The sequence below is a fragment of the Anolis sagrei genome, chromosome X, assembly GCF_037176765.1.
Source record: "Anolis sagrei isolate rAnoSag1 chromosome X, rAnoSag1.mat, whole genome shotgun sequence".
Classification (NCBI taxonomy): domain Eukaryota; kingdom Metazoa; phylum Chordata; class Lepidosauria; order Squamata; family Dactyloidae; genus Anolis; species Anolis sagrei.
In genome coordinates, this window is record NC_090034.1 from 96652812 (window position 1) to 96675163 (window position 22352).

Here is a 22352-nt window from a genome sequence, read left to right on the forward strand (position 1 = left end):
AATTATGAAGAAAATTTACAATAATCCCTGACTTACTCAATGAGATCTTGCTTCTCCCACTGACACATCACTCAAAAAAGTCTGTATTAGAACCAAACTGGCGAGTTCTCAAACCTGCCTCCCTCAGCCGCTAGGGGGCGCTCTCCCGTTTCTCTCCCTTGGCGTGAGAAGGGACCCGGAAGCAGACGGTGATTGGCTGTTCCTATTCTTCCGAGACTTCCGGTGGGCCTGCTCGAGGCCTCCAGGCGGTTGAAGGGAAGCAACAGGCTTCGGGGGAGAAATAAGCCCATCGAGGGTCTCCTTTGTCGGTGGGTGAGCTCGGAGAGGCGGAGAGTCGTGGATGAAGGGGGAGGAAATCTAATTTGATAGGGAAAAATAGTTGGTGGCCTCTTTTAAAAGACTGGGAACCCTTGGTTGACCTTTTTCAGGGAGAAGAGCAGGAGGCCATAAATATGAGCCGTGGTATTTGGCAGGTTTGGTTTTAGCACAAGGTACTTATGAATAAGGTTTATTATAATAATATTATCATTATATTCCAGTTGGAGAAGCAAAGAGTTCACTGAGAAGTCATGGTACCTTTTCTTGTTTGCTTTTAGCATCATTTTAAAATTCTATTTCATATATTGTTTTCCACCTTTAGTGTTAATAAAAGCAAGGGGAAAATCTCCATTGGTTAGAATTCTCCCTCACAGGGTTCATCCACACTGTAGATTTTAATTCAGTTTGAGATCACGTTAACTCCCATGGCTCAATGCTGCGGAATCATGGGGGTTGAAGTTCGGTGAGGCACCAGCATTCATTAGCACAGAAAGGTAAAGACCTTGTAAAATAGGCATGGGCAAACTTGGGCCTCCAGGTGTTTAGCACTTTAAGTCCCACAATTCCTTACAGTCTACTTTTTTTCATGTCTGGAGCGACTTAAGAAACTGCAAGTCACTTCTGGTGTGAGAGAATTGGCCGTCTGCAAGGATGTTGCCCAGAGGGTTCCCAGACGTTTTACCATCCTTGTGGGAGGCTTCTCTCATGTCTCCGCATGGAGAGCTGGAGCTGACAGAGGGAGCTCATCTGCGCTCTTCCCTGGATTCAAGCCTCCAACCTGTCGGTCTTCAGTCCTACCAGCACAAGGGTTTAACCCACTGCGCCACTGGGGGCTGTTAAGAATTATGGGAGTTGAAGTCCAAAACACCTAGAGGCCCCAAGTTTGCCCATAGGATCATATGTATATGGTACTGTTGTAAACCTGTATCGCATTGAGCTGTGGCAGTTAAAGTGGGGTCAAACATCATTCATTCTAAAGTGTAGAAGCCTCCTTACATGACAGAACTCTTGGAAGATAAAGCAAGGGAATCAATCCAAGGCAAATCTGGGGTGGCTTTTAGTCTCACTCCACTTCTCTGCAAGTCATAGAATCATCATTGGAAGAGATCACAAGGGCCATTCAGTCCAACTCCGTGCCATGTAGGAACACAGAAAGCATCCCTGACAGATGGCCATCCAGCCTCCGCTGTAATATGCGGCAGCAGATTCCAGTGTCAATCACTTCTTACCATCACAACAAGTCAGTTCTCCTATCTAGTGTCTCATCCAGCCATTTCTCTTTAGGTAGAAGGGTTCAGGGATGTTCTCTCTGCAAATTAGCGTTTCCCTCTTTGCCGCTCGGAATAGGCTTTTTCCCTAGACTTCACTGCCTTCTTCGCTGACATATTAAATGTTCCTTGTCACTGTCTGCATTGACAAACCACTCCTTTAATGGGGTGCAAGGGAAAGTAGGGCTTCTCTGGATCCCTCATCTGTACTGTCCACCTGAGACAGGTACGGACAAATTTCAGACCTCTAGGTGTTTTCAGCTTCAACTCCCACAATTCTTAATAGCTTACTGTTAGGAATTGTGAGAAGTTTGGTCATGCCTGATCTTAGTGACTACTAAGACTGGGTTGGTAGGTGGCTGCAGTGCTAACTGAGGAACCAAAGAACCCTTGAGGGCAGAGGTAGGATCATATGTATATAGTACTGAAGCTAAATGAGCTCTCGGAATTTAAAACATACCTGAAGAGCTGGGCATGTTTAGCCAGCAGAAGAGTAGGCTTAGGGGAGACATGATTGCCATGTATAAATTTGTGAGGGGAAGTCATGGGGAGGAGGGAGTAAACTTGTTTTCTTCTGCTCTGAAGACTAGGACACGAAACAATGCTTCAAACTACAGGAAGGGAGATTCCACTTGAACATTAGGAAGAACTTCCTAACTATGAGAGCTGTTCAGCTGTGGAACTCTCTGCCCCAGAGTGTGGTGAAGGCTGCTTCTTTAGAGACCTTGAAACAGAGACTGGGTGGCCATCTGTTGGGGGTGCTTTGAATGCGATTTTCCTGCTTCTTGGCAGGGATTTGGACTGAATGGCCCATGAGATCTCTTCCAATTCTATGATTCTTCCAGCAGGCCTGCCCAGTTAGTTTTAATCATGAATTTTAAGCTTGCATTTTATGTTCACTGTATTTTCATCTTCTGTGTATTTTAATATATGTGTTTTATATAATGTTTATGATCATTATGTGTTTTAGCTATGTTGTAACCCATCTTGAGCCATGAGGAAAGGTGGGTAAACATAATAATAATAGAAAATATCATCATCATCATGAAGATGTGGCACTCAGCAGCTTTGGCCATTACAGTGAGTGATGAGGATTGCTAGAAGTTGCAGTTGAACACCATTTGTAGAGCCACATTGATTCCTGCTGTAGATGTTCTTGGAGTTCAGATATGTTATTCCTGATCTTTTGCTATGCTGGCTGGGGTATCTGGGGGTTGTTGGCTATTCTGATAACAGGATTCCCAGCCCTGTTCTAAGATATAAATTGCACAATCGACATGGCTAGGAAAGCCAAGCCCCTGTTGCTTCTACCTCCCATTGGGTAACTATTCAATAATAATAATAATAATAAATTATTTATTACCCCACTCTCCTGATGGTTCAGGGCGGGTACAACAAAGTAAAAAACATGGAGATAAAATGTATACAGTAACTTACATAGCTAAAATACAAATATATTAAAACTTGCACCAAACACAAATACAGAATTGACATATAGTAGCAATAGAACATAAATCAAACTCATGATTGAAAGTTGACTGGGCAGGCATGTTTGAAGAGATGGGTCTTCAATTGCATTTTAAATACTGGCAGCTTGTTTAGCTGTTGGAGCTCTTCTGGCAGGTCATTCTGCAGTTGTGGGGCGGCCCATGAAAAAGTCCTCTGGGTGACAATCGCGAGTCGAGTTCTGGCTGGTTGGAAGTAAGCATCTATTCTGGCTGTGTGAGTCCTCTGGTTGGCATGCCAGTCCCGCTGTAGAAGCTCAGCTGTTTCATTGGGTATTATTACCTCACTGCAGGCGTTCTGGTGATCCGACAGAATCAACTCTTCTCTCCCTAGCCTGCGTCTTCCTGGGTTTGCAACAATGGTGTCTGTGACAATGGGTAAGACTGATCTCTCTCTCTCTCTCTCTCTCTCTCTCTCTCTCTCTGTGTGTGTGTGTGTTTGAAATGGAATTCAGACAAGCTAAAATACAACAGAGATCCCAAAGAGTAGGAAAATATGGCATTGGGGTTGCTGCAAAGTATAGGGCCTGCTTTCTTTGTTTATGAGTTTGTTGGCTATTGAGCTGAGTTTAGACATCTAGCAACAGCTGCATATTTGAAGAATTCAAGTCAGGAAGCTCATGGAGGACTTGCCTAAAAAAGATACCGGAGCAGTAGTTAGAGTAAGACCAAGAAGTAGGGAAAGGGAGAAATAATAATTACCCAACATTCATTCTCCCTTTCCCTGAAAAGTAGCCCTGTTCCTCTATATTAACCAAAATTCTTATTTTTCTGCCTTAAACCTGGTAATTGCCGTCAGATGTCATGGAAATAAAAAATGAGGGACTGAATCCTGAGGCATATCCAGCCTTCTGGGCTTTCTTACATGGCCTTTTTTCTATGGCTCATTTTAAATTAAAAATAATAAAACAGATAGCTACTAAAAAAAGTGACCTTTAGATCACATGAGTCTCAATAACTTTTTTGTTGATATTGCTGATAACTTTTAAGTGACTGATACCTAAAGTATATGGCTTTGCAATGAGATGACAATAAATACAAATGGACCCCAAAATTATCTGAAAGTCAGCCTTAATCTGTGTCGGATAATCGCTGGACCAATCTCCTCCCCCCACAAAAAACTTTTTTAAAAATCTGAAATCATATTTGAGAAAAATATTAGAATACATATTTCAAATTTATAGAATCTGTTGCATCAAGACTTTGTGATGTTCTGTATTGTAATCGTAGTAGCCAAATAGTGCGACAATAGTTAAGATTATTTTCTGTTTAAATGGTGGGCAAAAGATCTGATATCTAGCCATTATGGAAAACTGTTTTACTGACATTTAAATGTATAATGAATCCAGCTGTGACTTTTATCTCAGCCACATTGTTTTATGATGTTGTTTATTATTGTGTTATGTTTTTATTATTTTTATTTGATTGATTTTAATGTGTTTTATTTTTATCTGTAACTTTTGGGCTTGTTTCCTTTGTAAGCTGCCCCGAATCCCCTTGGGGAGATGGCGGCGGGGTATAAAAATAAAATTGTTGTTTTAGGTTCTTGTGGGTTTTTTCAGGCTATAGAGCCATGTTCTAGAGGCATTTCTTCTGACGTTTCGCCTGCATCTATGGCAAGCATCCTCAGAGGTTGTGAGGTTGTTTTGTTGTTATAAGTAAACTGATTGATTTTTAACCCACCTGGTGCCCATTAATTCCATATGCTAATTATAAAAATATAAATATTATTTGTCTAGAAAATGACAGAACAGAATGCTAATGATAATTGCAACAGGAAAAAGAATGACTAACTAGGAAGGAAGAATGGAATTATATATGGATGTCTCCAACCCAAGGGACGGGAAGTCACTAAATTGGGAGGGATAGGAGGAGGGCAGAGCATAGCCAAACTTGAATGTTGTATAGACGTTAGGAAGTATTGTATTGGTTAGGTTCTTGTGGGTTTTTTCGGGCTATAGAGCCATGTTCTAGAGGCATTTCTCCTGACGTTTCGCCTGCATCTATGGCAAGCATCCTCAGAGGATGTCAGGAGAAACGTCAGGAGAAATGCCTCTAGAACATGGCTCTATAGCCCGAAAAAACCCACAAGAACCTAGTGATTCCAGCCATGAAAGCCTTCGACAATACATTGTATTGGTTCATGTATATATACATGTGTATAGATTTGTTTCACTGTTTTTTATAAATATATAAATTGAAAATAAAAAACATATTAATTGAAAAAGAATGATTAATTTGTAGAGTGGAAAGGGATAATTTTATTAAACTGCAATAACCTTGTTTTTGTGGGAGATCCTGCAGCACATTTTGTTATAGTTTTTCAATGAATATCTCCTTGAGTCCCACCTTATTCAACATAGTTTGTGGCAGCCACAAAAATGAAAATTTCTGGAGTATAATGACTGCTTTCAAAGTAAGTCATAAACTATCAGTTTCATCATAGGAGGTTTGAGTAAGAATTAATTCCTTACTATTATGATCTCCTGTCTTTTTAAAATACTGTGCTGTGTGGAGGTAAGGGAAGGGTTCATTCTCATTTGATATGTTCTAGAATTCAAGCAAAAATATTTTGGAGAAAGGTGGCTGATTGTGAGTAAAATTCCATTATTATTGGTAGTAGTAGCTTATCAGTAACATGTTATTCTGATTGTCGCTCAAAGATGCTTCTTATTTGCACATTTTGGGTGTCTGTCTACTTTTTTTTTTTGAGTCTCCAACAAAAAAGATGAGATTAATAGTTTAAGAGAATTTTCAATTTTTTTCCAGCTACATCAGAGTGGATCCAGTTCTTCAAAGAAGCTGGTATCCCCCCAGGGCCTGCTGTCAACTATGCTGTCATGTTTGTGGATAACAGGTGGGGCTGTTGAGAGGTGAAATCACACTGGAACAATTGACTGATATGCTTTCTGTGCTTGTACTGCAATCTGGGAGACAGCCCTCAGATCCTCGTAAACAAATCTGAGTGATCTCAGATAGCAAAATTACTCAGGCCCCATTTAAAATTGCTTGAAAACCTAGAATGTTTTTTTTCTTTTCTCCCCCTGCAAACTTCTCAAGTAGCTCAAAAATGATAGTGGACTTTTAATGTTGAAATGTCTTTGGCTCTAAGAACTTTGCAAGACAAGAAAGCCATTGGCTAGATTCCTATAAGGTGGGGAGTTCTAGGGCCCAGAAGCAATTCTTTGCTTGCCTTAAATTCTCCTTAAGGTTGGCTAGAACAGCCTTCCTTATGCCAACCCATCCTGTTAAGAGTGTTAGTAAATCATATCAGGAAACTGTGAGGTAGGAAGAAGGAGCAACACTTTATTGTGAGATTCTCCAGCATCACAGCATGTGTGTTTCCTCCAGGATCCAGAAGAACATGCTGATGGACCTCAACAAGGAGATCATGAACGAGCTGGGCATCACCATTGTTGGGGACATAATTGCGATCCTTAAGCATGCCAAAGTGGTATATAGACAGGTAAGTTCCTCTTGGGGCTTCAGCAGTTCTAGGGAGATGTTGACAAGCTGGATGTGTCCAGAGGAGAGCAACTAAAAGCATCAAGAGTATGGAGAACAAGCCCTATGAGGAGTGGCTTAAAGAGCTGGGCATGTTTAGCCTGCAGAACAGAAGGCTGAAAGGAGACACGATGAAGGCCATGTATAAATATGTGAGGGGAAGTCATAAGGAAGAGGAAGTAGGCTTATTTTCTGCTGCCTTGGAGACTAGGATGGGGAACAATGGCTTCAAACTATAAGAAAGGAGATTCCACCTGAACATAAGAAAGAACTTCCTAACGGTGAGAGCTGTTCAGCAGTGGAACTCTCTGCTCCGGAATGTGGTGGAGACTCCTTCTTTGGAGGCTTTTAAAACAGAGGCTGAATGGCCATCTGTCGGGGTGCTTTGAATGCGATTTTCCTGCTTCGTGGCAGAATGGGGTTGGACTGGATGGCGTATGAGGTCTCTGTTGGGCTAATGGGCTTATTACCAAAACACCCTCCTCATAAATGCACAGTAGAGTAACTTAGCAGCAACAGCGTGACCCAGCACCAGTAGCCAAAAGTGACAAACAGAACAAAAACACAGATCAATGTTATGTCTTCCATTAGAAGCTTTTCTTTGTAGTAAAATAATATAGTTGCACTGTTTACAGTAACAAGATTTCCACAACCCAAATAAACAAATACATAGTAGCTTTACACGCAGCAGCCTTCACACTGAAGCTTTCCCATATGAGGTTTCTCTCACACAGAGGTTACCTCACACTCCCCAGGACTACACTAGCTTTGGCCCACTGACTCTAACAGGCTTCAGCCTACTCACTCTTTCAGTGCTTGACTCACACTTTTGTAATCAAAAATGCCTAGTTAAGTTTTTAAATATTTCTGACAGTCTCTTCCAACTCTATGATTCTATGAATGAGGAGCTACATTCTCCAGGGCTGGATGGTTCTGGCATCCTGAGCCAGTGCCCAGAATTTTGATCCAGCATCATGGGCCCAGTAACTTTCTCAATTTGCCCCCCTCAGTCCTTTCTTGATTCCTTCTATTGTTGTGTGGGAGATTTTTGCATAGTTATGAGAAGACAAAGAAGAGTTCCGCTTCTCACCAGTATATTGTGGCATCCTCATGTCCCTAGGAAATGTGCAAGGCTGCAACAGAGTCAGTGACCCCCAATCAAACCACCTTGCAGTCTGAACTACGCAGAAATGCCAACAGCGGTGAGTATGGGAAACAGAAATGATTGTCAGAGCAGACTGAATTGCACTGATACTTTAATGAGGCTACAATGCTGATATGGTATATATACAATCCCACCCCTGTCATCACAGGACCAGTACCCATAGAGTTTACTATTACACTATGTAACACGGTTTTTGTTCCTGGGTTACAAATGCAATTTCCTAATTAGTTCTATCATAAAAACATGGATAATTTTATTAAACTGCAAAAACCTTGTTTTTGTGGGAGATCCTGCAGCACATTTTGCTATAGAGAGACAGGGCCTTCTCAGTGGTGGCCCCTCGGCTGTGGAACTCCCTCCCTCCTGACATTTCGTAAAAAAGTCAAAACCTGGCTCTTTTTGCAAATGCAGTGTAATATGTAAATATGGAACTACGGAATGGCTTAGATGATGGAATTGGAAAATGAGTTTAATAAGAAGATGTTGATGATTATCCTCTAGATAAATCCTTTGGACTCCCGTGCAAAGTGTATAAGCTGTGATGGTATATGAATTCTAAAAGTTTAATACCCTGCTGATTATATTTGTCATCCATACAAGTATGTGACGTTAGAAAAATATCCGTTGATGATTATATGTTTTTGATTATTTTTGTATGTTTTTTATATTATGTGCTAAATGTTTTTAAACTGTATTTTATGTTTGTTGTGGCATTGAATTCTTGCCAATTGAGTCGACAGCCACCTTGAGTCGACAGCTGAGAAAGGTGGGATATAAATACAATAAATAAATAAATAGTTTTTCAATGAATACCTCATCAAGTCTCACCCAATTCAACATAGTTTGTGGCAGCTACAAAAACAAAATTTACGGAATATAACAACTACTTTCAAAGTAAATACCACAAAATTAAACAGAAAATAACACTTTCAAACCAGGAACAGAACATTTTTCAAATTTTGTTACATAGTGCTATCCACAGTTTCACTATCTACAAAAGTCCGGGAACCTATCTCCTGCAGATACGGGGGCTGTGCTATATTCAATTCATCCATCTGTCCAAAACAGTATTTTTAATGTTATGGATAATTTAGTTGCATTTTAACATATTGTTTGTATGTTTTTCATATCTCTGTATGTGCTTTTTTCTGTATTTCTTTTACATTTTGTGAATCACATTCAACCACAGTTTTGGATGAATGAACTATTCCAGTGGTAGTAATAATATTTCCAGCAACAACAACACAAGACGAATGTTTCAGAAGCTTTTAAATCACAAATCAGGATGTTGTTTCTTCAAAGCTACCCTAAAGTCACCATTTCTTTTTCATTTTCTTTATTATTCTATTCTTCTGTTTAACTATAGTTTTTATTGCTGTGTGAGAATACATGATCTGGATGCCTTGAGTATGTAGGATAAAAATATTGTGAGTAGACAATATCCCAGACCTTGCAGTCCTCAGTACATTTGCTTCATGGCTTATATCTACTGTTTCTGCAGCTGCCACCCGGATGATTGCAAACAGCTTGAGCCGGGACTCTCCTCCTTCCACTCCTGTTCGGAGACCCGACAGCAATGCCTCTAAAATCTCCGTCACCGTTTCCAACAAAATGGCTACGAAGAATGCCAAAGCAAGTGAGTAAGAGGAAGGTTGGATGAGAAGTGTGGTGATTGCTAGGTAGTTTTCTGTATGTTAGGTATCAAGGAATAGCTTATGGATTTTGTCTCAATGACACAGTGCTACTTGGGATGTGATAAAGTCTTGAGGAGGGTGCATGTTTGTTACCTGCTGTCCTATTAGACATCCAATAATTTTAACTTACTGGAAGATGGAGTCCAATTTAACATTACCAGGAACTTATTTAAAAGTGGTTCTGCAAAGGGGCCCTTAATGAGATAATGGGATTCCTGGATGTCTTCTAAAAGAGGCTGGATTGCTACCTGCTAAGGATGCTCTAGCTGGAGTTCCTTCATTGAGTGGGGGTTGGATTAATGTCCAATAAGGGTATTTCTAACTATAATTCCATGACCCTATGTCTGTTTCTCAGCCTCATTCTCAAAACTGCAAGCTGAGCAAATAGAATAATTCTGCTACATCTCTCTATACAACTGACACAAAAGTCGTCAAGGGCTGGCTGTGGTCATCTCCACCAGTTGTATTAGAATGTATCTTTCAGAAAATACTATCCAAGTTGTATAGATGTATAGGAATGTTTACTTACTTACTTACTTACTAACTGTATTTGTATACCGCCTTTCTCAGCCTGTAGGCAACTCAAGGCAGTTAACAGGGCAAAATTCAATGCTTACAATGTCAAATACAATTAAAAACATAACATATAATAAAAACTAAACAAATCAATCAAAAATATAAATTCATAGTGTCCCCTTGCTAAAAACGTTGTCCAGACTCATTGTCTAGTCATTCCATTTTCTTATGTCAGTTACTCTGCATTTGCAAATGCTTGTTCAAAAAGCCACGTCTTGACTTTTTTCTGGAATGTTAAAAAGGAGGCGGCTGAGCTAATATCTATAGGGAGGGCGTTCCACAGCCAAGAGGCCACCACCAAAAAGGCCCTGTTTTCACCAAATGTACTTGTGACGAAGGCGGTAATGAGAGCAGCCCTTCCCCATATGATCTTAAGGTCCTAGATGGTTCATACAGGGAGATGCGTTTGGACATGTAAGCTGGGCCATAACCGTTTAGGTCTTTATAGGCTAAAGCCAGCACTTTGAATTGTGCCCAGTAGCAAAGTGGCAGCCATTGGAGCTGGCGCCACAGAGGAGTTGTACGCTCCCTGAGCACCGCTCCTGTTAGCAATCTGGCTGCCATTCGATGGACCATTTGAAGCTTCCGGACATTCTTCAAAGGCAACCCCATGTAGAGTACATTGCAGTAGTCTATACAGGATGTAACCAAAGCATGGAGTACCATGGCCAAATCAGACTTCCTAAGGTATGGGCACAGCTAGCGCACAAGTTTTAACTGTGCAAATGCTCCCCTGGTCTCCGCTGAAACCTGGGGTTCCAAGCTCAATGATGAGTCCAGGATCACACCCAAGCTGCGAACCTGCGTCTTCAGGGGGAGTGCAACCCCGTAAGGCTGAACCCCACCCTGTTCAGCCTTACGACTAACCAGGAGTACCTCTTTCTTGTCTGGATTCAGTTTCAATTTGTTTGCTCTCATCCAGATTTGTGCTTTTTCAAGCTTGGAAGGAATAGGGGTACTGTAATAGTAATGTTGTTATCTGCCATTCTCCTTGGAATTACCTTGATTTACTTAGATTTGTTTTGGCTACTTGCTGAGAGATGGAAAGAGGTGGAAATAAGGGGTTTACAATCCAGGAAAATAATTCCTTCGTAAATGTCACAAGACTCAAATTCAGTAAAAGGAGCCCCCACTGGCACAATGGGTTAAACCTTTGTGCCAGCAGGACTGCTGATTGAAAAGTCAGCGGTTCAAATCTGGGGAGTGTGGTGAGCACCCATCTGTCAGCTCCAGCTTCTCATGCTGGAAGAAGAGAGAAGCCTCCCACAAGGATGGTAAAACATCCAGGCATCCCCTGGGCAACGTCCTTGCAGACAGCCAATTCTCTCACAACAGAAGTGACTTGCAAGTTCTCAAATTGCTCCTAACATGAAAAAAAAAAATCATTAAAGAAAGAAACATCACAATCTTGGGTCGAGAAATTGGCATAGTTGTTTTTCCAGGTTTTCAGTGGCCAATACATATTTTGGTGCTTCAAATGTTAGGCCTGTTTCTGGGTGTATTAGACCTGCTGATTCCAAAAATGGCAAAAATATTCCCCTATCTGCACTAGTTTTTGAGATATAGAACATATGCCATATACCAGTTGCCGCCTCTTTGCCCATAAAGAATCATGATAACCATATCTAAGGAATTAGAGCTGATGCGGTCTATCTAATGCAATTTTTCTGAATCAGTGCCCCAAATAACCCCAAGAACAGGCCTAAAAACCAAGATACCCAGACTTTTTTTTAGTTGGGCTTATCAACTGAAAAGTTCGTAGGGTCAAGCCATTAGAGGGAATTCAGATCCAATAATGTGAGATTGTAGCTGCCAATTTTTTCCCACTTGGAGCCAAACAAAGAGCAGAAGATGGCAGTGCTGTCTCTGTAGTGCCCATTTGAACTGAGCAGTTTTATCTTCTGTTGTGGCCACAACGACATCCCAGTGCCTTGGGATTCTTGGCTTTTTGTCATCATGGACATGCTTTGGAGCAGTAGAAGCTCCTTTTTGCAGCATTCACCTGGAGCAGGGCTTTGTGATGAAGTGGACCTCCTTATTTCTGTCCTCTTGCAGCTGCCACTCTCAGCAATCCTGAGGCCGAAAATTCCACGATTCCAGTGAAGCGGCGCCGTGTTACTGCAGAAATGGAAGGGAAGTACATTGTCCACATGCCAAAAGGAACGACGCCCAGGACCAAGAAGATCCTGGAGCAGCAGGCAGCAAAAGGTATCAAGGTCACTTCCCTGTGAGAATGACAGGGTGGGTGTCTCTTACTATATGGCAGAGAAGAGAGCGTAGATGGGTTGTGGTGAGTTTTCCGGGCTGTATGGCCATGTTCCAGAAGCATTCTCTCCTGATGTTTCACCCACATCTCTGGCAGGCATCCTCAGAGGTTGAGGGGTCTGTTGGAAATTCATCAAGTGGGGTTTATATATCTGTGGAATGTCCAGGGTGGGGGAAGGAACTCTTGTCTGCTTGAGGCAGGTGTGAATGTGCAATTTTATTTATCGTGTCACGGGCAGACCAAACAGTTGCATTGCATTTTTTAACAAAACAAACAACCAAACAGAACACAAAGTTTGCAAGCTTGGTAGTTGATTAAATGTTCTTTGACCAGTATCTGGCCACTTGGAGTGCCTCTGGTGTTGCCGCAAGGAGGTCTTCCATTGTGCATGTGGCAGGGCTCAGGTGCATTGCAGCAGGTGGTCTGTGGTTTGCTCTTCTCCACACTCGCATGTCGTGGATTCCACTTTGTATCCCCATTTCTGAGGTTGGCTCTGCATCTGGTGGTGCCAAAGCGCAGTCTGTTCAGCGCCTTCCAAGTCGCCCAGTTTTCTGTGTGCCCAGGGGGGAGCCTCTCATTTGGTATCAGCCACTGATTAAGGTTCTAGGTTTGAGCCTACCACTTTTGGACTCTCGCTTGCTGAGGTGTTCCAGCGAGTGTCTCTGTAGATCTTAGAAAACTGTGCAATTGGCCACCTTGATTTGCATTTAATGGCCTTGCAGCTTCAAAGCCTGGCTGCTTCCTGCCTGGGGGAATCCTTTATTTGGAGGTGTTAGCTGGCCCTGTAGATGTTTTTTGGCAAGGTCATCATTTTATAATTACAGACTAAGATAACATACTTTGAGCAAAAAATAGGGAACAAAGCATATTTTGCTTCTGATGTTTGGACAAGAACTTGGAACATGCCGATTCCCTTTTTGGAAATTAGCTTCACTAACTGGGTTCTCAATATAAGTGGGCAAAGTGTGCTCTTAGAAGCACATATTGCAGGCACCCTCAAATGAGCAGTGGTGCTTGTGGCTATTTTCCCATTTAGGACTTCCCTGGGCTATTTTAAGCCCCAAAAAGGTGTTTTGTAAAAAGCAGGATGTAAACAGGAAGTGACTTCCAGACACTTCCTGTTTTCAAAAAAAGGCCTCTCTTGGGACTAGAAGTGACCTAAAACATGATGAAAATGCCAACTCTCCGCACCCCAAGTGCATAACAAAATATTCTGGGATAAAAAAATATATTTTTGTTAGTGGTTTTGTAATAGGATGCAGCCCCCCTAAGGCTAGAGGCCCTGAAGGTTTTTTGGTTTTTTTTTTGTAAAACACCTTTCTTCATTTTAACTTTGTTTCTCTTATGCAAATTATGTCTGTTTACCTCCCTCCCTTCGCTTCCCAATCATTGATAGGCCTACAGAGAACGTCAGTGTTTGACCGGCTTGGTGCAGAGACCAATGCAGACACAACTACAGGAAGTAAAGTAAGAGCACATCAGGGATGCTTCTTTTCCTTTTGGGGTTCTCCTTTGAGTTTGCACCTGCATTTGGATCCCTCCAAAGGAGTGCAGTTAAAAAAAGCTATAGGTGGGTTGGCTTTTTGGTTTGTGATGTATCTCTCTTAGCCGAAAAGGGAAATTACTTTCAAATTGGTAGGGATAACTCTACTATGGTTGCCATACTCTTAGAACTCTCTGGCAGAGTCTAGCTGCAGATGGTTTCTCTTGAAGGGGCTCTTGACTGGCAAATTACGTATTTATGTATTCTGCTCACGGCAGCATCTCCCATAGTTGCACACTTCCAATTGACATAAGTTATGTAGTGTTGCTTTTCAGCCTGGGCATTATATGGTGCTAGCATAGTATGTGAATATTTACACCAATCTCAGTGGATATTGGATTTATTTATTTTACTATTTATTTACTTAGAACTTTTATATCCCATTCTTCTCTACCTCCATGGAGGGACTCAGAATAACTAACAACAGCAAAAATTCAATGCTACACAAAAAATAACATTTTAAAAAACAACATACGTAATATATGCATTATAAATACATATAAAAGACAGTTCATCGAGTTAAAAACAACATCCAACTCAATCCAAACATTGTGGTCCAATATTGTTGAAAACAACATCCAACTCAATCCAAACATTGTGGTCCAGGATTGTGGCCTGAGAGTGTGACTGTACCCACACACACACTTACTTGACCACTTTTCACCAAAGAGAGAAGGGATATGTGTATTTTAATATACATTTTATTTACATACATTAACGGCTTACAGTGTAAACATAAACACAAAACAATGAACATTTTACAAACACAGAACCCCACCACCAAGGCCTGAATAAGTATCATTTCCTCTGCCATAAATTTATGAATCAACCAACAAATTAAAGTCATATCAAAATTTTCTGATCAACAAGGTTGTATTGTTTTCCCTTTTCAGTCTCTACAATATATTTAATAAAAACTGACCAATATGAATCAAAATCTGATCTATTAGTTTCCTCCTGAACACCCTCATTTCCATTGATAGTTTATCATTTAAGGCTACGTTCCATACCTCCCCATACCATGATTTCAGCGTGAGATTAATTACGATCTTCCAGTTCCTTGCAATTATAAGTCTCACTACTGTGAGTAAAATAATCACCAATCCTTTCTTTTCCATTTCTAAATTCAACTTTGTGACATCCATTAGTAATGCCAATCTATATATTATTTATTTATGTATGACATTTTTACCCTGCTTTTCTCACCCTGGAGGGGACTCAAAGCATATAGTTACATATAGGTAACAATTTGATGCCTAAAAAAGTGTGTACTTAAATAAATATTAAAATAGGATTAAAAAGTACATTAAAAACAAAACATTTACAACCAGTACCTTCAGAGTTAAACACATAATCCATGAGCGTAATCCGGGCTGTTCCAATGGTCATTGCATTGTTCCAAGTCTATCTATTGCTCAAATTCTCCAAAGGCTTGGTCACAAAGACACGTTTTCACTCTCTTGCGGTAGGTCAGGAGGGAGGGGATTGATCTAATATCCCTGGGGAGGGAGTTCCACAGCCAAGGGGCCATCACTGAGAAGGCCCTGTCTCTTGTCTCTGCCAATCGTGCCAGCGAGGGAGGCGTAACCATGAGCAGGGCCTCCCTAGATGTTCTTAAACTCCACAGTGGTTCATAGAGGGAGATACGTTCAGTCAGAACCGTTTAGGGCTTTATAAGCTAAAGGCACCACTTGTGAGATACGTTCAGTCAGAACTGTTTAGGGTTTTATAGGCTAAAGGCAGCACTTTGAAGTGTGCTTGGTAGCAGATTGGCAGCCAGTGGAGCTGACGTAACAGGGGGGTTATATGTTTCCTGTACATCACTCCGGGGAGCAATCTGGCTGCCACCCGTTGGACCATTTGTAGCTTCTGAACAGTCTTCAGAGGCAGCCCCATGTAGGGCGCATTGCAGTAGTCTATTTGGGATGTAACAGAGCATGTACCATGGCCAAGTCTGACCTAGCATCCGGAGTGATGTTACCTATTTCCATAAATACATTGTTCTAAAAACTCTTCAAGTGGAGGCATTTCTACCATAAATAAAAATATATCCCTTTGTGCATGCCACATCTCCAGCAGAGGTTACTTTGCTTCCTAGACCTAGGGTCTCTGATGGATCTCAATTGGAAAAGAGTTCTAAAGTGGAGAGTTGTTAAGAATCTGTTAATAAGATGAAAAGAAAATGTGTATGAAGTCATATGGAGATGTTATACCATACCGGTTAAATTACACCAAATGGATGGGAAGAGAGAAGGGGGTATATAACCCAGGGCCCTTTGGCTAGGGACTGCAGTAGCTTAAATCAGGCATGGGCAAACTTTGGCACTCCAGATGTTTTGGACTCCAGCTCCCAGAAATCTTAGCCAGCTTACCGGTTTTGGGGAATTGTAGAAGTCCAAAACACCTGTAGGGTTGAAGTTTGCCCGTGCCTGGCTTAAATGCTTAAAGTGTTGGGAGAATCTGTAAATAAACTACTAGCATTACCACTGCTTGCCCTCCTATGTTGTCCCTTTCACAGGATACACATAAAATTCAGGTCACTTGTTGCCCTTCTCTTATGTGATCTGAGAAAGGTCTGTTTTGGATCTATCCTCCAAACCAGGGGTGTAAGATTTGTGACCCTCCAGATGTTTGGATATCCAACTCCCAAGTTAGGGCTCTCTAGGTGCTGGACTTAGGCCCCTTCTACACTGCCATTTGTTTATTTGTTTGTTTGTTTATCTATTTACGACATTTATATGCTGCCATTCTCACCCCGAAGGGGACTCAGAGCAGCTTACAAGATATATATGCATACAATATACAATATATTATTAGCATAGTACAATATCAGTATTAAATATTGCTATATTGTACTATATCATTATATTGTAATATTTTAGTAATATTACATGTAATATAAATAATACATAAAATGTTCCCCGTATTTGTAGTCTAACCCTAAACTCTGGTGTCTTGGCAGCCCACAGGAGTGTTCAGCCGGTTGGGGGACATGCAGGAGGCGGAGGAAGACAAAGCGAGTGAGGATGATGAGGATGATGATGACAGCTCTGTCTTGCAATATGCCGGAGTGCTGAAGAGATTCTCCAAGCTGCCCAAGACCAAAGACAGTTCCAAAGCTGGGGTGACGGTTAAAGCAAAAGCCACCAGCTCCGAGCCCAAGGTAGCAGTCACTCCTGCCCCCTCTACTGCCATCCAACGGCTAGGGAGCAAGGGTCTAGTGGGCCCTATGGCTCCCATCAAAGAAAAGAAGCCTGAGCTGCCTGCACCAAGCTATCCCGCCAAAAGACTGGGCAAGCGCTCTCTGCCCACTGAAGCCCAGGACAGCAGCATCACCAGCTCCAGGAGCAAGCCTGACCCCAGGTTCCGGATCACAATCAAGAGAACTTTGGGGAGCCCAAAGGTAAGCAGCACCACGGAGGCCCCCAGCGCCCAGATGGACAACACAGGGACAGTCAGCGTCTTTAAAAGGCTGGGCAGGAAGACCGTATGAGCCCTGCCCTGTGCATCTGCCACAAGCATGTTGTGGAATCCTGATTGGAGGGGGTCTCCGGGCCATTTGAAATCCATGTGTGTGGTTAATTTTCACCCTTAGTTCACCAACTCACCCTTGATGTCAGTTTGGGCTCCTGTGGTTCTTTTGGGCTGATCAGTCTTGGCGAGGACTCATTCTGTCCAACTGTTAGGGTGGACTCAGCCTTTCATGTGTGAACAGATCTGGGGAAAGGGAGCCATGTGTAATCCATAACACCAGAGCAGGGCAACAAACTGAGCACGGTCCGGAACAGAGATGAGAACAGATAGACTCTTGGAGAGAAAGCAAGACATCCTTGCATAAACTTGAGAGGGTCCTGAACATCCCTTTCTGTTGTTTTTCTCTCTGCAGGTCTTTGCACCTCCCTAGGAAGTAGTGTCTCCTTGAGGCAGACAAACACTGGGCTTGTGAGATGCAGGAGAGGCCTTTTTCCTTGTCCTTCCTTCTTTCCATCATCTTTTCGTTCTTCCCTTCCTGAACTTTTCACCTGCTGGGTCCTGGTATATCTGTAATCTAGGAATGGCAACAAAATAGTTACTGGTAAATTCTCTTTGATGGTCCTTGGAACAGCGCACTTAGTAAACACTGTCCCAGTGCCAAATCTGATCACATGGTGGAAATAGCAGAATTCTGGTTGCTTCTCCTTAGGTTGCCATTTTTGTGCTGCGCATGCTCTGGCTTTGGTTGTTGCATGCTGGATATAGGACGCAGTTCAGTGGGGGCCATCGCAACTTCACTTTTTGAAATTCCTTTTTAGATTGGTGCCATCTTTCTGGCTCAGATTACAGAAGTGCCCTGTTCTGATTGGAAGGGTGATATTTCCTCATTGTCTTCCCTCCCAGAGCACTTGCAGTTAATTCCCCGGGCAAACCAGAGACTCAGTCAGTTTGGAAATTGCTCCTGAAAATTTGAGAGCATGCCCCCCTTACAAGGTCCTGCCCACAAAAAAATGTGAGCTTATTTAGGGTGAGGCAGCATAACTTCCTTTTTTCAAAACTTAATAAAACTCATTGTATGAATCAGAATTTTTTATATATGTATATAAAAAGTAGGCCTCAATGGCAAAAGCACGCTGCTCACTGTTCCAACGCATGATGGCGACTGAACTGTGTCGGGACAAAACTTTATACTCCCGCCTCTTGAACGGGACCACTAGCGCTCCGCTACGTCTTCAACTGACTGAATGGTGTGCATTTTAAAATAGGAAGTTATGCTGCTGCACCCTGTATTTCCTCATTGTCTTCCCTCCCAGAGCACTTCCAGTTAATTCCCTGGGCAAGCCAGAGATTCAGTCAGATTGGAAATTGCTTCTTGTTAATTTGAGAGCATGCCCCCCTTACAAGGTCCTGCCCACAAAAATGAGAGCTTATATATATACATGCAGTATTGAAGAGATATTTGGCTGTCAGGATTTGGAAATCGGAATGGCCAATGGCAGGGAGCAGAAGAGGAAAGCACATAATGGACCCTTCTAGATGTCTTCCAAGGCTCCTGCTCCATGGCTTGCCTTTTGTTAACTTTCAGCAGCCATATGTGGAGAGAAAGAGGTAGCAGCAAATGACCTATATTATATTGGGATTGGTGGGTGTTAGGTTATCTGTGCCTGCAGCCTTACTTTGAAGTTGATGGTTATCATTTACACCAGTGGTTTTCAACTTGTGGGTGCCCGGATGTTTTGGCCTTCAACTCCCAGAAATCCTAATAGCTGGCTGTGATTTCTGGGAGTTGTAGGTCAAAACACCTGGGGACCCACAGGTTGAGAACCACTGACTTACACAATTAAGGACCTAGGAAGCTTTTGGGATACCTGGGCGTTGTGTGTATCTTGTAGGAGCCATATTTATTCAAGCCGGGTGTGTCTTACCTTTGTGTGTTTTCCACCTTAAGGCTGGTAAAGTCTCCCTTCTGTTTATGCAGGATCCTCCAAAGGGCCGCTGTTTAAGGTATGCAGGGTTTCTCCTTTGCAGGTTGTCTTTCTGTCAACACAATTCAGTAGTACTAGATGGCAGCCTTGAGTTATGCAGCCATCCTTTTGTTGATATGGAGGTCTAGGAAGAAGCTGGACTATTGTTGTGAATTTGTTTTGTTGGCAAGCAGGATATTGACCAGGCCTGCAGGATATGTAAATTCTTTCCTTCTCCCTTTTTTCCTCCCTCCCTCTGTCTTCTCTCTCTTGTCCCACCCAGCAACGCATCAGGATATTGGGGTAGATATCAGGCCTTAATTTCGCCACTCTTTCCCTCTTGGCCTTCCTCCCCAGCATCCACTGCCAGGGCAGCTTTCTTTGAATGGGCTTCCAATTTGCCACTTCCTTTTGAGGTCCTGGGGTATCTTGGCATTTATTTACTTCTATAAACTGTTAGAGAACATGTTCTTTACTCTCTAGAGCAATGGTTCTCAATCTGTGGGTCCCCAGGTGTTTTGGCCTACAACTCACAGAAATCACAGCCAGTTTACCAGCTGTTAGGATTTCTGGGGTTTGAAGGCCAAAACATCTGGGGACCCACAGGTTGAGAACTGCTGCTGCTCTAGAAGATAGGTAGTAGTCATGTTGGACTAGTGATTTTTTAAAAAGAGGTTTGTTAAATAATTTTAACGGTGCTGGAAAACTCACAAAATAAATATTAACCAGGGGAGGGTTGTTTTTTTAGCCTACTTTTTGAGTCAAGGAAATTTGGGTGTAGCCTTGCACTGTTTTTTGGTAGCCAGTTATATTGAAAAGGGGGAGAGATTCTTCCCTCTTGTTGTCTGAATTTGTTCAGGACCTCTCCTGTAGATGGGAAGCCACGAACACACTCTTGCAATAAAAGTGTGTCTCCTCTTTCATAGCTCAAGCATCTCTTTGGGGGTTCCTCAGGAGGGGGACTGCGGGCCCTTAATGCCATGCCTCAGGGTCTGACAGTCCCACTTTAAACATAGAAAAATGCAGATTTAATTTGGATCTGATTTGTGCAGGGGGCCCACTTGGGTAGTATTCATGGGTGGAGGTGAGCCGCATTCAAACTAAACATGCCCACTGCCTGGACACACTGAAATGATGCTTTGGAATGCTTTCTAGTCTCAGATCCCTACAAGGCTTCAAGTCATCACACACCATCCATAAAATGCATTTTAAATCAATGAGCCTCACAAAGCAACATTTGATTTGTTGTCGAAGGCTTTCATGGCCGGAATCACTGGGTTGCTGTGAGTTTTCAGGCTGTATAGCCATGTTCCAGAAGCATTCTCTCCTGACATTTTGCCCACATATATGGCAAGCATCCTCAGAGGTTGTGAAGTCTTTTGGAAACTAGGCAAGTGAAGTTTATATATCTGGAATGTCCAGGGTAGGAGAAAGAACTCTTTTCTGCTTGAGACAAGTGTGTTGCAATTGGCCACCTTGATTAGCATTGAATAGCCTTGCAGCTTCAAAGCTTGGCTGCTTCCTGCTTGGGGGTATCCTTTGTTGGGAGGTGTTAGCTAGCCTTGTTTGTTTCATGTCTGGAATTCCTCTATTTTTTTGAGTGTTGTTCTTTATTTACTGTCCTGATTTTAGAGTTTTTTAAATACCGGTAGCCAGATTTTGTTCATTTTTATGATTTTCTCCTTTTTGTTGAAATTGTCCACATGCTTGTGGATCTCAGTAGCTTCTCTGTGTAGTCTGACATGGTAGTTGTTAGAGTTTCAACATTCACACTTGCCTCAGACAAAAGTTCTTTCTCCCACCCTGGGCATTCCACAGATATATAATAATAATAATAATAATAATAATAATAATAATAATAATAATCCTTTATTTATACCCCGCTACCATCTCCCCAAGGGACTCGGTGCGGCTTACATGAGGCCGAGCCCGCAACACAAAATACAAGCAATAACAACAATACATGCAATTAAAATAAATCACATAGACAATAACATAAGCGATTGACAATAGTACAACACACTTTTAAAATCTATGGCTATAAACACCACTTGCCTAGTTTCCAACAAACCTGCCTGTCATAGATGTGGGCGAAACTTCAGAAGAGAATGCTTCTGGAACATGACCATACAGCCTGGAAAATTCACAACTCAGTGATTCCGGCCATGAAAGCCTTTGACAGCATATCAAATGTTTCTTCGTGAGGCTCATTGATTAAAAATATGTTTTATGGAAGGCATGTAACTCTTTGAGGCCCAATGATGAGTTGGTAGCCTTGTAGGGATCTGAGAATAGAAGACATTCAAAAGCATTTCAGTGTGTCCAGACAGTGGACATGTTTAGTTTGAATGTGGCTCCCTCCACCCATGAAAACTCACGTCAACCCAACATTTGATAATCAGATTGGAAGTACCTGTTGGATAACTGAAAGGTTCCCCTTCATTTGCTGCTTTGAGCCCCTTTGAATACAAATATGGGGAACATTTATGTATTTTTTAATTTTTTAAAATTCATTGTTAATAATATAGTTATTTGTAAATTTGGCAGGACTGTAGTAATAAAGAGTTCCATATCTGTAATTTCCTTCTAAATAGGGCTAAGAATGACGTTCTTCCTTGCCACAGTGAACAGAAAAAAAAATATTTGATTCAGTCAAAGGCAGCTGCATCATTTACGAAATGGAAATGGTGCAACAATATGGATATTCACACTGATTTTCAGTGAACTATTGGACTCATTTAGATGGTGAGAGGAGACCCAATTCCGTAACTGATTTGGAAAGTGGCAAAGCAATGCTGTATGTCAGAGAAAGATAAGGATCTTATCACAAGTATATATCTCTGTTAACAAAGTAGTTGTGTTCCTAGGTGTTATTTCTCTAACAGAAAATTTGGTACCAGGTGGAGAAAGGAAAGAGAAGGGGGAAACCCTTCCACACAGCCATATAATCCAGAATATCAAGGCAAATAATCCACAATATCTGCTTTGAACTGGGTTATCTGAGTCCACACTGCCATATAATCCAGTTCAATGTGGATTCTATACAGCTATGTGGAAGGGGCCAAAGTAACACAG

General features: G+C 41.9%; 1 protein-coding gene across 2 annotated transcripts; it reads left to right on the forward strand.

Annotated features, from left to right (window-relative positions):
* The first annotated feature begins 203 nt into the window (after window positions 1–203).
* LOC132780130 (uncharacterized protein C19orf47 homolog) lies at window positions 204–20195 on the forward strand. 2 transcript variants are annotated; one of them, XM_067460857.1, is made up of 10 exons: window positions 204–308; window positions 3385–3469; window positions 5861–5948; window positions 6443–6557; window positions 7716–7797; window positions 9262–9396; window positions 12086–12238; window positions 13693–13763; window positions 16802–17242; window positions 17726–20195. In XM_067460857.1, the coding sequence occupies exons 2-10, from the start codon at window positions 3451–3453 to the stop codon at window positions 17741–17743; spliced, it is 1122 nt and encodes a 373-aa protein (XP_067316958.1). In that variant the 5' UTR covers window positions 204–308; window positions 3385–3450; the 3' UTR covers window positions 17744–20195. The 2 variants fall into 2 exon arrangements, with proteins under 2 accessions (XP_067316958.1, XP_067316957.1); XM_067460856.1 differs by having other exon boundaries at window positions 16802–20195.
* The last annotated feature ends 2157 nt before the right edge of the window (window positions 20196–22352 follow it).